General features: G+C 37.0%; 1 protein-coding gene across 1 annotated transcript; it reads right to left on the reverse strand.

The window, feature by feature from the left end:
- Nucleotides 1-1,344: 1,344 nt before the first annotated feature.
- LOC131799661 (fibroblast growth factor 1) lies at nt 1,345-6,083 on the reverse strand. The gene is made up of 5 exons (XM_059117359.2): nt 5,919-6,083; nt 5,786-5,822; nt 4,742-4,913; nt 4,166-4,272; nt 1,345-2,682 (listed from the first exon to the last, which is right to left on the reverse strand). Exons 1-5 carry the CDS (start codon nt 5,969-5,971, stop codon nt 2,491-2,493), a joined length of 561 nt encoding a protein of 186 aa, XP_058973342.2. The 5' UTR covers nt 5,972-6,083; the 3' UTR covers nt 1,345-2,490.
- Between the last annotated feature and the right edge of the window lie 9,717 nt (nt 6,084-15,800).

Below are 15,800 nucleotides of genomic sequence, written 5' to 3' on the forward strand. Positions count from 1 at the left end.
GCGAGAGCGCCGTGGCCTGGGTTCGATCTTCACATGAGGGTTGAATTTGTTGTTGGTTCTCGTCCTTGCTACGAAATTTTTCTCCGGGTCCTTCGGTTTTCCTCTTTCCACATAACTAACATTATTCCTTTTTGTTAAATATTCGAAAACACAGATGACAACGAGATTAATACGAGGGCTGCCACATGCATGTACGTAATACTCACCGTAAACTTTGTAGCCCCTTACTGTCTAAATTGCCTCTCTCTTCTTCATTTTCTCACCCGTTAGACTTAACAAATCTGTTCAAACAACCTTTTAGGTATCCTTCTCTTGGGCCCCCTTTCTTGAAAAAGCGGCTCCCCCCCTCCCCTAAAATTAAAGAAGAGGACCCAGTGGGCCTTCTCAAGCCAATTTTTAGAATAAACCTTGGTAGCTAAAAACATGCTTGTACATTTTTACACAAGCACTGGCGTCTTTTACTGTAATGCATCAAGAAGGGTAAAGTTTATGTCACCTACATCTTCAGTAAGCTAAGGGGTGTTTATCAAATATCTTCTGATGTGTATTCCTTACATTATCCGGAAAATGAAATTGTGAAAAGCGATTACTTTGCTCCACGTATTTTCAGTTTAGTAAGAACTGAGTTTCGAGGAGTTGTTCGTAAGTTTACCGTAATTTCTCGAATAAGCGCCTGGGCACTTATTTAAAATTTCAATAAAAGAAGGGACACGCTAATCCACAAGTCAGGCAAACATGTAGGGTCCTTGCCGACATATCCGAGAACAGGGTCTTTGTCTAAATTTCGTTTACCCTCTCAAGAGGATTTCGAAAATTTTTTTCGTGGAATGCTCGATCATTTTGGCCATGGACGAAATCCTGACCAGTGAGTGAAAGTAAGGTGAATCAAAACAAAAGCTTGGCCAGCCAAGGGAACATTTGAAATTTTTTAGAGGCTCTAAGTGAGTATCGTCCAGGAAACGTCATTAGAGTGGTATCACTAGGAAGCCCTGAGGAAGTGGAGGATGGATGACAATCCCAAAACCATACTGTGGAATTATCATCCGACACAAGTTCACCTCTGTTTACCGATGAACAGGTTAGGGAGAGGGAGAAGGATTAACGCCCTTCCTTCCTGCAGAAGGGGGTCTCGCACGTGAAGGGCGGGGGGGGGGGTTGTTTGACATTTTGGCTGATGGGGTGGCGGCTTATACGGGGGAAGGCGGAGTTTAAGAGCGTGGGCGCTGATTGGAGGAAATACGGTATTTCTTCCAAACACAATCGAGAGCTAAATAGCGAAGTTTTTAGACCCGTCAAACAAAACGAAACAACATTTCGGTGATCTAAATTAAATATTTATTTTAATCATCAGCTAAAATCTTGTTACAATTTTTCCTAAATTCCTACTCTCTGTTTATATAGATATTATAGATAAATAAATACAAATATTACAAAATATTTATAAATATATATTCTAAAATAAATATATTTGTAAGGCTTTTTCGTTGAAATAAAATGAACAGTTATAACTTTTAAATAAATAAAAGACGTTAATAAATATTTAAAAATAATCGGCAATAAATACAATCTCGCATATAACAATTTGACAATATTAGACTAAGTCAACAAACTATTTTAATTTAGTGGCCATGTAACAATGTTCAAATGTACCAATAATGTGGTATTGTCAGTTATTTTATATTTGAGACAAGAATGCGTGACTAATTAATTTGAAACTATTTGGAAGCATTTTTTTGGTTCCTTTTAAGAAGGAAAATAATTTTGTCTCGAATATCGAATACTTTGTAGAATTCAATATACAAAAGTAAATTATATTTTGGTAAGATATCTCAGAACCATTTTAATAACAAGTTTTTCTGTTTCTCCCATAGAGAGCCTTGTAAAATTAATATTTTCAGGTAAATAAACCTTCATTTACGAAAGTGAGTTCATTCGAACATTTTAATAACATCTTTTTTCTGTTTCTCCTATAAAGAGCCTTGTAAAATTAATATTTTCAGGTAAATAAACCTTCTTTTACGAAAATGAGTTCATATGAACATTTTAAGAACATGTTTTTCTGTTTCTCCTATAAAGAGCCTTGTAAAATCAATATTTTCAGGTAAATAAACCTTATTTTACGAAAGTGAGTTCATACGAACATTTTAATAACATCTTTTTTCTGTTTCTCCTATAAAGAGCCTTGTAAAATTAATATTTTCAGGTAAATAAACCTTCATTTACGAAAGTGAGTTCATACGAACATTTTAATAACATCTTTTTTCTGTTTCTCCTTTAAAGAGCCTTGTAAAATTAATATTTTCAGGTAAATATACCTTTTTTACGAAAATGAGTTCATATGATATCAAAAAATCCAAAATTATATTCTCACGAATGGAGTAACTTCTGTTACAATATAAATACTAAATGAAATTTTTTTTGTAATAAATACTTTAAATAATTTTTCTGAATTTCAAATAAATAACCTAAAGACTCTTAACATTATTTCTGTTATATGGTGTATTCTATAAACTGCACTGATCTTTGCGACGAGCGCACCTTTTTCGCTGACTTTGTTCTTCCATCCCTGGTGATCGCTAGATACCACCGTTTGTTCAGTTTTGATCGGTACCGCGTGTAGCCCTTAGACGTGTGTTCCTGATGAAAGATGCAACCAAGGTCTGTCTTCACTTGATGCGACGGCTGTGAAATAATACAAGTGTTATTAATGTCAGTACTTCAGTGAAGATGATCCTATCTGGTTTATATACATTGCCAGTTTGGGAGGTGAGTCCATATCATGAAAGATTGACCATAGAAAACCTTCTTTCAGGTACAGTAATAGATACCTTATTCATGGCGTGACAACCACCGAACGGAAATGAAAAGTTTTGCCCTATTAATTCATCGCTTTTCTGAACAATATCGCCCTAAAGAGTTGTTTCTCTTTTTCTTTTTGGGAAAACTTCATTTCGATCTTCGTTTCATGGCAGGATTCGTCTCAAACATTAGTGTGAAAATCTTGATAGCTTGCCCTTGCAACGTTGGCTAATTCCAAGGCCAGACGATATGATCTGTCTGGGCATTTTGGTATGATATTATCAGACACCGACTAATCGTTCAATCAAGGTTAAGAGACCCTGATTCAATCGATATTAAGCACCTTTTCAGGTGGTTGTCTCACGATGATTCATCGTTGTCCCTATTCACTGATAAGTTTATTGACACTTTCTTCAGGTTAGCCTTTGAGGCGGGTGTAACTCGCTCGCAGCCCATCCCTCTCGCTTATCCATCACGTATGTACATCCGTACGTGAACGAACGTTCTCGAACACCCCTACACCTTATTCGCATTCATTTCAAAGCTCTTGACTACATTTCTATCTGCTATCGATGTTAAAAAAACTATCCAATCGCTTGTGTGTGGGGTATGTGGTGGTTTATGATTTGCCCGTATTACTTTTCGATCTCATCCAGTCCGGTATTGATTCTCAGATCTTGTTTAATACTTCACGGGAGGCTGCGCTCCAAACACTTTCCTGTCTGCGGTTGCTCTCTCGAATGAAATTTTCTGAACAGTTAAAGCGTACTCCTCAGTCTAAATGAGGCAGGGCTGTTTGAAATAAGTTGAACTTGAGAAAAAAATTTCCTGTTTTGCGTACATCCGCAACAAAAAAATGCAGTTCGCGAAGCTCATCCGGAGTTAGAAGCTCCTGAACACTAACAAGTGATTTCTTGTGTCGAGGGCACTGTCAACACGGAATCAGTAATCCGTATAAGGTAATTTACGACTGTGTAATTTCCGTGAGAAATCCTCGCCCAGCTTGGTTGGAACACCCCATAACTGTTTCCTTGACATTGTTTCGCGCAGCATGATTTAAAATATCGCCAAATCACCCAAGTGAGTGGTGCCTGATTTTTTACGATAATACCCTTAAATGCCCCGCCACAGGAGGGTTACTTCTTAGCTTACAATACGGTTGAGACAACAAGATCCTTCACTAGACTCGCAATTACTTTATCCACTTCTCCGATTGTACAATACAACAATTCCTCTCCAGCAGAGAACTCTTGCTTGTTTCTACTGTACGACGAAGCTATCGTTACACCAAAAATTACAGCTGATACATTTTGGTGGTCATCATTCTACATCGGAATTAGTAAAAATTAAAACTTTAAGGACTTACTCTTGTGACCACCGATCCGCTTCTGTCAAGACAAATACAGACACTTCCATCGTACGACTTCAATATAACCTGACCATGGGATCCCATAGATTCTAGCTTCATCGTAACTGCAAAACAAATGATAATATCGTGACAACTTAGCATAGCAAATTGAATAACTGTGCACGTCGATTTGAAAGTCTGCTGTTTTGTCACGCTCTTAAGAGAAAATTGCGCTGCTTAAAAAATCGCGCTCGACAGAAACGAAAGTTTGCAAATTTGGTTGGATGCAGAGGACGCACTATTGTACAGTTAAATAAAATTCGCATCAAAAATCAATCAACTACGGTATCAGTTATTTCATAAAAATTGGAAATTTGCAAAATTGTGTTATTAAGTGTCACTTAAAATCGGCGGCGATGTTTACATTTGCAGTCGCAGTTCATAAAATTTCCCTTGAAATCTGGCCAAAATTCGTCCGTGCTCAACTTTGAACTGTCCATGAAATTCGATTAAGATTTTCTTTGCCCTATTATGATAGTTCATCATCCAGACTAAGAGTTCGGCGGAAGGAGAAATCGATGGTAAAAGACTTACCGATGGGATCGTGTTTGTTTCCAATGCCGTCCACTTTATCGCGATGGATTCGCACGAATTTCGCGCTGTTTCTGGAATACAACCTCTTGTACGTATGGATTCTGACAACATTTTGGACGTTATTTACCACATCTCCGGGATTGATTCCGCTATTTTCCAGTGCATTTGTTGCCTAGAAAAATTACGTTGAATTCAAATACATTAGACCTACCAGGGTGATGCGACTTTCGGCAAATCGTTAAGATTCGCGCTGCGGTTTCGGTGAGCTTAAGGTATAAAATTCGCAGGATATACCAGTTTGCTTTGCAGAGCCTTGGATGCTATGCCGCCAAATAACAAATTAGTACAACCGCGCTAGGTAAACATCGCGTGGGCCTCGCGCGCGGCGGATAATTGAATTGAACGTGGGAGTTTTGTAAATTGATTTTGTGCCAATTAAAGGTTCTCGGGTTCTCGCGTTCACTCGTCTTGATTCACTTAGAGTTTCAACAAAGTCGCTTAAATTGCCAAGAAAAACAAAATTCTCGAATAGCAGGACGTTGACCCCTGACACTAAAGTTTTATTATCTTCCAGCTGTGCGGACTTAACCGGCGAAATTCTTTGTGGATAAATTGCTGTCACTCTTCTTTTAAAGTCAGACTGATATTTCAGTTCAGTGGTTTTCTTGTGCCGAGAAGCAATAACAAAACTACAAAACTCTTTTAGATACGAATCTTACTGATATTGCTTAAATGACGTAAATTCTTTGATGGAAGTCAACTCGTTGCGGGTTTTGTTTGTGAGACGAGCGTTCAATAAAAAATAATTTGAAAAGTTCACGAACAATTAATAGGTCATCTAACTATATTTAAAAAAACTGTGATGGGAACCGACCCTAACTTAAGGCTTAATACAACTTAAATTCAAGCTTGGAATTTTTGTTTTTTCAAACAAGGTATTTCGGGCAAACGCTGTTTAGTTGTTAAGTTAGATATGGAATTTCAATATATAAGAAACCGCCAACGATTTTGCATAGAAAGGATGATAGACATAAAAATACTTACTGCTGATGATGACTTTCTGGTGGGTTTAGCAATACATCTGCAAATTTGAACAAAGAGTACGCTTAAAATCTTGGAAGTCTTAGAAGAAGCCGGAGTCGAAGATTAAACATACAATGTCAAATTGGTTACTCACGGTGAAAGCCACAAAACAGAGAGAACCAACGCACTGAGTAGTCGCCTCGCCATTTAGATGTTGAGTTCGTACGAAATGTCACTTTCACGCGGCAACAAGTTCTTTTGTATGTCAAGGAATCCAGGAGCAATTGACCTTACAGATACGAGATATGATTAACTTGTCTCGTCTGCCGACCAGCTCTTTATACAAACCCCGACCGGACACGCGAGCCTTTTAAACGCATTGACAGACGTCGTCAAGTGGTCGGCATTCCGAAAATTCCCGATTTGATCCGACTATTTCCCCACAAATACTGGACAATGTACCCCGCCCTTACTTGTCAGCGAGTTACACAATGCTGACATCGGTTTTTTTAAACGATCCTGGGGAGTTTTTTAGCCCTGTATACGCGGAAAGCGCGGGTTGGGTAGGAAGACTATCCCTACAGCCAACCACAGTAACAGCTCCATAAGTGACCAATTCAAATGGTCTTAAAATACAGAGCAGTTTAACGCAAATCCATCAATGATCTTAACATAGAAATTTTTTTTTTACCTTGGCAGCTCTCAAAAATTTTCCGGGTTGGTTAAGACTCATTGCGATGCTGTTGACGTAAAAGAAACAAGTTTGATCAAGGTTTAAAGGAATGGATCTATATACATTTTAGCAGGAACTGCGTCGTGCAAAACTAAACAAATTTTAACAGACATGTTATGCTGAATTTATTCCCCATCCGCTCAAAATTACGAAATAGTTACAAAAATATTCTTCGAAGTCAACGCCTTTGAAGTCCAGTTTTAGCTCTTCCTTTCCAGTGGGAGAATCATATCGTTAATTGATGTCGATACATGGAAGTTTTGGCTGGCTTTTTTTCACCTTTTACGCAAGCTATACTCCCAAGTATTATTAAAATTTACTTGGATCATTTGAGCGGAAAATTTTATGCAATAATAAAATAATTTCCAGAATTACTTGGCAAACAAAGGTAGGATTAAAGTATTCTATTCTGATAAAAGAAATGCGTTTAGGGCCCGGCCTGTTCAGCATTGCTGTAACTTCACGTCACAGATTTGAAGGTGTTTCAGGGGTTTTCCCAGAGGGAGACGAAGGCCTTCTATTGCAACGATTACAAAACACGATGAAAATCTATTTAAAAAGGTGATTAATTTTATTTGAATGGTGAAATAAAGGATGTACATTAAATCATTGACTAGTAAAGAGCTTTAATTGTACAGTTCCTAGATGAAACCTTTCTAAGAAAGCTAATCAGCTTCGAGTAAGCTACTGAGCATTTTTCGTTTAACTTCTGAAGCTTGTATGTTCGGTTTTCTGCACCGGTTGAAACCTGGAAATCATGTTCTTCATATGTCAAAATATTCTCACGGCATAAAATCACCGTTTTATTAGGATTCAAATGAATTTCCCATAAATGTTTATTTGAGAATGAGTTGCGGGAAAGACGAAATTGTTTGTCCTTACTAAATATTAGTAATATGATTACCTCATGAACGTCAGCTTTTTTCAATCTTATATTTGCTGCGTTGATTTTGAAAGCAAGTCTGGCCGGAATTTATTTTTAGCGTTCTTTATGTTGGTTTCTCGATGAATTTGAGATAAAGACTTTTTTTTCATCATGGATAACGTCATTGAGTGGCGCAGCTTGTAATTAGATGGAAACAAACTCACTGTCGTAAGATTAGTAGGAACAGTGCTGAAGAAGTGCATCGAAATTAATCGAAAATTGCACACAATTGCCACCTTATTTAACATTTATCGCATGCTTGGCTTAGCTCTTTATTTCTCAAGCTTCCGGTAATTTTTCCATTCAAATAACGAAATGAAATATCTAAAATTTGTTTCAAAGTTTCTGTCCTGGCGATTAAAAGTGTTCCGGGGAAATGTAATTTCTTCCTTCAGATATTCTTAAGAAATGAAACTGAGAGAGAGTTCTGCTGACTCGCTTGAAAATTAATTCAACTTAAATTTTTCACGGCGCCATTGCCATTTGCCAGGAGTGTAACAAAACAAAAAATGCCTGAGAAGCAAAACAAACCTTGCAACTTATCCAGGTATTCGTTACACGTAAGAGTTCGCCAAGTTGGAGCCTTTCCGCGTTTCCGCCTTCGCAGGAGACTCTTTGGCTGAGCAAACAAGGGCCTTTGGGTAACACCTATTGTCCGAACCATTTGTTGACTAAGTGACAGCCGGAAACACGCTCTCAAACAACTCAATACTACTTAAATAAAATTCAAAGGTCTGCGGAGCCTGAGGAAATATTTTAGATGAATGCGGTTTGGGTTTGTTCAGAGAGTTTGCAAATCGGTTATACATTAGCCTAAACACAATGCCGGCAACAGATCAAGACCTTCGTTCAAAACGTGTTGTAAACAAACCTCCAAACCAAATTGCCCCTCAGTTGACATTTTCAGTTGAACTTTTGAGAGTAGCACGTCGCATTTATGCCACCACAAAATTTTAAGCTCAAAAGTTTGGAGATTATAGCTCAGGAAAATCGGCAACTCGAGCTTGCCAGAGCTAATTTTTGACACCTCTTATTGAATGGAGTTACAGCGCACGTAATTTCAAGAAACTAGGGCTTAAAAATACAAATCTCTGAGGTGAAAGCATATTGTTGGCTTACAAGCTAAAAAACATTAATCAGCTTGTTTTTATGAAAGGCATTAATAAGTATAAATACTTATACTCTTTGTGCAGTTTTCTATCTTGGATTATCTGATTATTCTCAAACAGTCGCGTGCTCGGCAGCAATTTATCGCGACTCGTGTAACAATACAAGAGAATGAACAACACGTACAAAAAAATCAGATTCAAAAGTAAAAATATTCCCATATTAATTCTGTAGAACTAGTAGACCGAAGTATAATCTTACCTAAGCTCGACTGATCAATCTACTGTGATAAAAAATTCGAACGACACTCTGTTTTGTTTGATTCAAGTCGACAGCTAAATCAGCCAAACTCAGTGGTTTTTTAAAAGGCACTTTACTCTTTCCACGAACCTCTCTTATAGGCGGTAATAAATATGATAGGCATTTAGCATTGTTGTTGTGGCAGTGGCTGAAGTTAACGCTCAAATGCCCTTGACTGAAAATTTTTTTGCCCAGACTGGGTACTTGGCTAACCGGCTAGTTAAGTTACTCCAGGAAAAATCAGCGCATACAATCCAAGAACCAATGGCGCGTTGATCTCATCACACTCATTGTTCTTTGCACTGTGACTCGCCGGTCAATACCATTGAGATAAACATTCACATTTTCACAAGTAAACATTTTACGATAACAAACAACACATCCTTATAGGGAACTAGCCATGGAACGCATCGCTCTCAAAGAGACAAAATTGAAAATATCGACCGGATTCCCTCACTTAGGAAGAATTAATTCCTGGTTTACACATTGTCGAAAAACTTGGCTTTATAAATTGTTTGAGTAGGTCATTTGCAATCTGTTAAAACTTTATTTGTCCTTCTCCCACTCCTGCCTCACAGATTCTTCTTTCTATATTTCTAAAACAAAAAAAAATATATTAATATCTACATTCCCTTTAAGTGGAAGATTATTTTTTCATGTCGTTACACTTGCATGACTCAAAATGCCGCGAAGTAATTGCATTGCATAATCATGTTTTAAGTGTGAAATATAGATCATTATTCAAAATAATTCCCCAAGACTTAAATTTCTTGGACATCAGCCCTTTTGTGATCAATTCAATCACAGAACAAGAAATCTTGAAAGAGAACAATTAAAAAAATGCGGTTGGGGTTTGTCTATTTTGCAAGGAGAAACAACAGGCCCAAATTCCAGTTAAGAACTCAATGTAGATTTTGCCAACAGTGTTACTAGACTACGACAGTAATTAAATTACTCTTAAATCCCCAAAGGATTAATTGACGTCAATTAAAAAAATAATTCTTGTTTATTACTTGTATGAGCCACCAAACTAGGAAAAAATGGGAAATATAAAAGGAAAGAACACACAAATTACGATTAACACTGTTAAAATTGAGATTTTCTCTTCAGCTCTAGATGAATTTATCCACGAAATCGACACGAACTCAACTGATTGACACCGACTTCATAAGTTACTTTTCGCCTTACGTAGTAATGTCAATTTTCAGTTCCTCTTTTGCGTCAGCCGAGATTAGCTATTGCTAGTGTATAATTACGAATCACGTATATTGTAAATGAACTGCTTTTGGAACAGAAACGTCGATATGTGTTCCAAGTTGGGCCCACGCACCCGCCCTTTCAGTTCCTTCTCAAAGATTCTAATCTAGAAATCTGTCTTGAGAACCTGAACATACGTGATGGAAATTTATTTAACGCTCAAACTTTCAACACTGATATTAGTGATAAGAGAGAGATGTCTAATTCGGAAATGATTGCACGATGTAAAATTGCAAGACCCGCCAAAATAAACTGAGATCTTTTATCATACGTGTTTGTTTAAATATAGTTAATTGGAAATTGTTCAATTTTGTCAGCGGAGGACGATATTGTAGGCTAAACTGTCCGAAGTAAAAACAAAATCGCGATGTCATTACAGGCTGTTCGAGTTATTGATATAACAGCCTAAGGATTGATATTATAGGTCGTTTTCGTTTCTTGGATTTCGCCGGGTTTACGCTAGGTCGATGATATCATAACATTGTTAATCTGCCGCAATTTTGGTTTAAGCCTTTCCAGCAACTTTGCTATTTTACTTCCTTTCCGTTCGGAAGTTGCGCACTTTTCGAACAAACACGTAAACCAAAATTTATATAAAGAATTAGACAACAAGCAATAAATAATTTACGCTTGGTCATGTTCGAAAATGATCTACGGAAAAATGAACAATTTAATACGTACGTCATAAATGACTTAAATGACGTTTCACTGAGTTTCCGAAAACCTTACAGTATTGACACAAACCAAACAACTAATCCCTGAACAACTACTCTGAAAAATATTTCATTTTTCTCTTTAGTGCGGAATTGTACAATTACCATTGTAGGTCTCTTTGATGATAAATGTGAGGAGACGGAAGGCTTTTCCAAGGTGTTAGACACCTCAAACTTGCCAGCTTTACAAATTTGCGGTTACGAAAAAACGCGGAAAAAAATACATCGCGCTAGAACGCAGAACTTGTGGTTGCCTAATTTGGTCTGTAGTCTTAAAGATAACTGTAAGAAATTTGGGCCGATTTAAAATAGATATAGGCCTTTAGGACAAGTTTTAAGAGGGCTCTACAAAGAGTGCTTTACAGGAATACACGAAACATAACGGACTTCGCGAAGGCCCCCAAAACAAGGAAAGCTTTTAAATTGTACTGATTTAATTAACTACTGAGTGCGCGAGAAAACAACAACAAAAAAATCGGTTTTGATTGAATTCGATCTAAGCTACATTTCCTTCTCAGTTTAGGGCTGATATTTAACGACGAGCAGCCTTAAGATGTCTCGTCATTAGTGACGGTTTTACGTACTTGTCTGTTAGCTCACCGAAATTATATTTACTGAGTCAGGTCAAAAATCTATTTTGCAGTCTTTAGAAATATTGTAGCACCTAGTGGTTTCAGTGAAGTTTCAGCTCCATATTTTCTCCGCCTTAATTGAATATTTGCAATATTTCAGTTAAAACAACTGGTTGGAAAAGATTCAATCTATTGATATGCGCCCAGTAAGTCTTTAGAATTTGAGTTGAAATGGTTTAATCTCGTAAAACGTTTCTAATACTTTCCAAGACCTCGATGATTCGGGCATTAATTCAGCGTCTCCAAAAAATTTCAGTCAAACCTGCACCCAGGAATTTTAAGATAGGGGTATCAAAATCTCGTTTTGTTTCTCTATTTCTTCTTCTTTTGTTGTTGTTGTTTATTTAAAGAAGCCGTCGTCGAGTCCTAAGCAGTTCTTGCATTTCATCGCTTAGGTCCGCATCGAAGAAAGCTTCAGAGAGAAAAGTGTGAGCTAGAAATTACCACAATTTCTCTTCACTTTGTAACGTGATCTACATACACAAAAGGCATTGCTTTTCTGAATCTCTTTCAACCATGATTCTTACTGTTAACCATAAATCTAAAAGCAACGTTGAACTGTGACTTATAACGGTGACTTAGAATGCAGATGATCCTTAAAGTTTCTCATACATGGAACACAAGCTGGCGGATGTTATGTAACATCAGTTAGCTATTGAATAATATTTACTATATAGATACTAGCGGTGAGCGAAAAGGTGGATCCTTTAAAAGTAGTTTCTGGTAAAACTGGCCAAAGGTAATTCACTGATCCAGAACTGTTTACTATTCCGACCAATGCTCATACACTCGCGTGCGTTTATTTCTAGAGAATTTCCTTACTCGTTATGTAACACTGAAAGAAGGATGTTTGCAAGCTTCGGCTACATTCACGACAAGAGAGTTTTGTTCCATTTCCTTTTTTAGTTAATAAGATCTTCGAACATTTCTCTCCAAAATAAGTTCTGATACTAAAACGGCACGGATTGGAATTACGATCATTTTTTATGGCTTATCCGGCGTCTATAAAACAAAAATGATAAGTTCAATTTAGATGGGAATGAGAGAAAGTCGTAAAACTGTAGACATGAAAGCTAATTATTTTGTCTAATTAGGTTTTTGGTGCGTACTTTACACCTTAAATAGAAAAAGCTTGTTATAAGCTGTTTAGAGGGAAAAGACACGACCAGCGACATGAATAGTATTTCTTGTATTTTTTACGTTGTCAACAGCCTACCAAATAAGGATAAAAAATCTCACAGATAGAAAATATCGCCCGTTTTTATTGCGTGTTTATATGTCTCATCCAAGAGGAATTTAATCAACATAAGTATCATAAAAACAATGAATTTTTTATTCCTCCATTCGAATATTTCTTTGTTTTTACATTCCACTGGTATTTCAAAAGAATACGGGTTGATATTGGTCAGTCGTCAAAAGCTTTTTTCAAACTTTATTCGAACCACACCACGTTCCAAGGTTCACAAGGTTGGCTTAGAAGTTCAGGCAAATTTCTAGAACTACGAAAGTTCTCTCAAACTGAATTTTGGGATTTTTGACGAGAACGGAAACGGAAAAAGTGGTTGCGAAATCGTAGCACATCTCAGGTTTTGATGCGATATACTTGAAACGCACACTCCAAAATAGAAGACAACACCACGTGTATCGAGGAAGTCAGATTGAAACCGATCGCCCAGGGGATAATATTGATCCCCGCACTGCGCTAACTAGACAAATCCAATATCATTTCTTTCATTCGATGAAAGAAATATATCTTCATTTCACACGTTTACTATAAGTGAATCGTTGTAAAACAAAGTCGCTTTAATTATAAGCTTTGTCATACCTCTGCTGACGTACGCAAACCTTTCAAGTAGACCGGTTTTTTTCCGCCGGCCAAGTAAAGATGTGCGTTTGTGGTTTCTACCGAAATTGTCCTGTCTTTGATGGCGATAACCTGATAATACCTTCGCTTACTCTGGCGGCAAGTTAAATAAGTTCAGGCGGCTTACGGTGGACATCACAAAAAGGGAATTTTTTTTCTTTGTAAGCACATGTGGTGAGCAAGCCAACATTTCATTGATACACACGCGTTTGTCGGTATCGGTTTGTTTCATATTCTAAGCTCTCTTCTAAAAGTTAAGCTTGCCACGTGTTTGCAAAGTAGTCTTTGTTGTCTAGATTGTTACAATGCGCGCAACAACTTTGTTAATGAGTAGACAATAATGCGGTAAAAAGAGAGCAAGAGAAAAAGTAGAATTGTCGGCGTCTTACAATTTTGGCCAAAATCAAACATCGCTGGCAAAAACTGTCATGTAAATAGCGCAAGATTTGAATTTACCGTCTTCAATTTAACTAATATTCCTGTTTGTCCTGATCTCTGGGCACTTTTATCCATAAGTAATTCTAATGTAAAAAAGAAACGGATTTTTTCCGAGCTAAGAAAAGTAGTTCGACCTTTTGTCAACATACAAAAAATTGTATTAATTAACTTATAATTCCTTCATTAGAATTCTACCCAACTGACTCTTAAAAGTGCACAGGTGGATTGCATTGAATAGTTGCTTGAGAGAGCTTTGTCTCCAAGTAAAGTCTGGGATCAATTTTAATTTTCAGGATCTCTGGACAAAATTTGAGTTTATCCTTACTTAAGTTCTTTCAGTGACCCTTCTCCCCTTTTTTTGTTTTGTTTTGATTTAAATATACTTTCTGTGTTTTTCACTCAGGAGGCAAACACACGTTTTTTTTGTTGTTTAAGTACGAGGGTCAACTCAGCACAATGAACAACAAAAGTGTAATTTTCCAATGTTGTAATTTTAAACGTATTGACACTGATATAGACAAGTCAGGTCAGTGTCGGGGGTTTTTGAGCTGTCTGAATACAAACTAAATTGCATTGCATCGAAATTAATATTCTGGCAATAAACAGGACACTTTGTAACATGTATCTCTTTTATCCTCTGTGGCTCATTCTCTCCTGCCGAGATTCTCTCATTCTCTCTTCAAGTTATAAAGTTCTACGTGTTCTGTTTACCTGAGATATGACTTAAAAAAAAAACGTACAGCAAATATGTATAAATTGAGACACTTAGTCTAACGAGAGAAAAAGAACGGGTTAGAAGCTCACAGTTGGTAAAATCAGCTTTCGCGAAAAAGATAAGATAAACAGATAAAAAAATTAAAAAACCAACTCGATAAAAACTTAACTAAAAATATTGTTTGAATTGTATATTCAAGACAATAATATCCCCTAACTGCCAGACACAATAATCCCAACAAGCGAAATTAAGAATGAAAAAAAAAAAAAAAGGCGTTTAGTTGTTAATCACGTTATAAAGAAATCGTAGAAAAATTCATAAGTCGAATTTTTTTAATAATGAGTGGATCTAGACATGCCTCATTGTCAGAATCCGAGATTGAAACAACAAAAAAAAAGACCCGGTTTGTTGCAACCGATGTGGCTCTCATCAAACCAATAGAAGATGACAGAATGGAAACTTAGCTACTTTGATTGTTTAAGTTGGATGAGACAAACACATTACAATAAAATTGCTATAATAAAACATCCTAAACCAGACAGTATTGTCACAACTCGTGCCTTAAAAATAAAAGCGCAAAGGCAGAACCTTATTGAATGTATATAAATACGGTAAAGAGTATTAAACGAAGCTATTCTGTGCTTGAAAACGATTGCAAACGTACACAGCAGAAATGTCTCGACCAGTTTCCGTTTGCCTGTGCCTTGTGTTCCTCATGCATAGAAAAACAGAGCCGAGAAGTCTTCATTTCAACCAAGGTAAGTTACTTCTAAGCTTGTTTTTTCATTAAAAATGTTCCAAAATGATAAGTAAGGAAAGTTGGTTTCAATCAGTTTATTTGCGACATTTTCTTCAAACCCCTTTTGACTCACGTATCCGAGGAAGTCATCGAGTTCAATAGCTGATGCTTATCTGCTGCTTTGATAGCATCTCAGAAAACATAGAGGATCACATGCCAATGATTGCAGTAAACCATGCGCCCCACTCGGCACGGTGCAGCTTAAAAAATATAACGGTTTCGCCTTAATTGCTTCAGCATAAAACTGTCTATTTTGGCGATATAGAAAAAAAAGCTGTTTATAGATTTGAGGTTGACGCTCACTTCATTTCATATTTAAAATTCGTAGTATGAAGTTAATAGTACGTTGTTCTAACGGCGAGGGGGGAGGGAGGAGGGGGGAGGGGGCAAACTTAAGTCAGGGTGATTTGATTTCATCAGCTGAGTTGATAATGTACATTGGCCACGGTGGTGAGTTTTTAAAGCTGACGGCGTTTCGAGCCTTTCGTAATCATAAGCCGAACGTGTGTCAAGCTTGTTTAGGTGTAATAAACACGGCGTTCTGTCTTGACAG

This window comes from Pocillopora verrucosa, chromosome 7 (assembly GCF_036669915.1).
Source record: "Pocillopora verrucosa isolate sample1 chromosome 7, ASM3666991v2, whole genome shotgun sequence".
NCBI classification, from domain to species: domain Eukaryota; kingdom Metazoa; phylum Cnidaria; class Anthozoa; order Scleractinia; family Pocilloporidae; genus Pocillopora; species Pocillopora verrucosa.

Excerpts from the sequence above, each read along its gene's own strand:
- LOC131799661 (XM_059117359.2), bottom strand. The coding sequence starts at position 5,971 with ATGGCGAGGCGACTACTCAGTGCGTTGGTTCTCTCTGTTTTGTGGCTT. Across the intron at positions 4,914-5,785 it reads CCAGAAAGTCATCATCAGCA|GCAACAAATGCACTGGAAAA; the intron begins GTAAGTATTTTT and ends TAATTTTTCTAG. Across the intron at positions 4,273-4,741 it reads AAACAAACACGATCCCATCG|TTACGATGAAGCTAGAATCT; the intron begins GTAAGTCTTTTA and ends TTTGTTTTGCAG.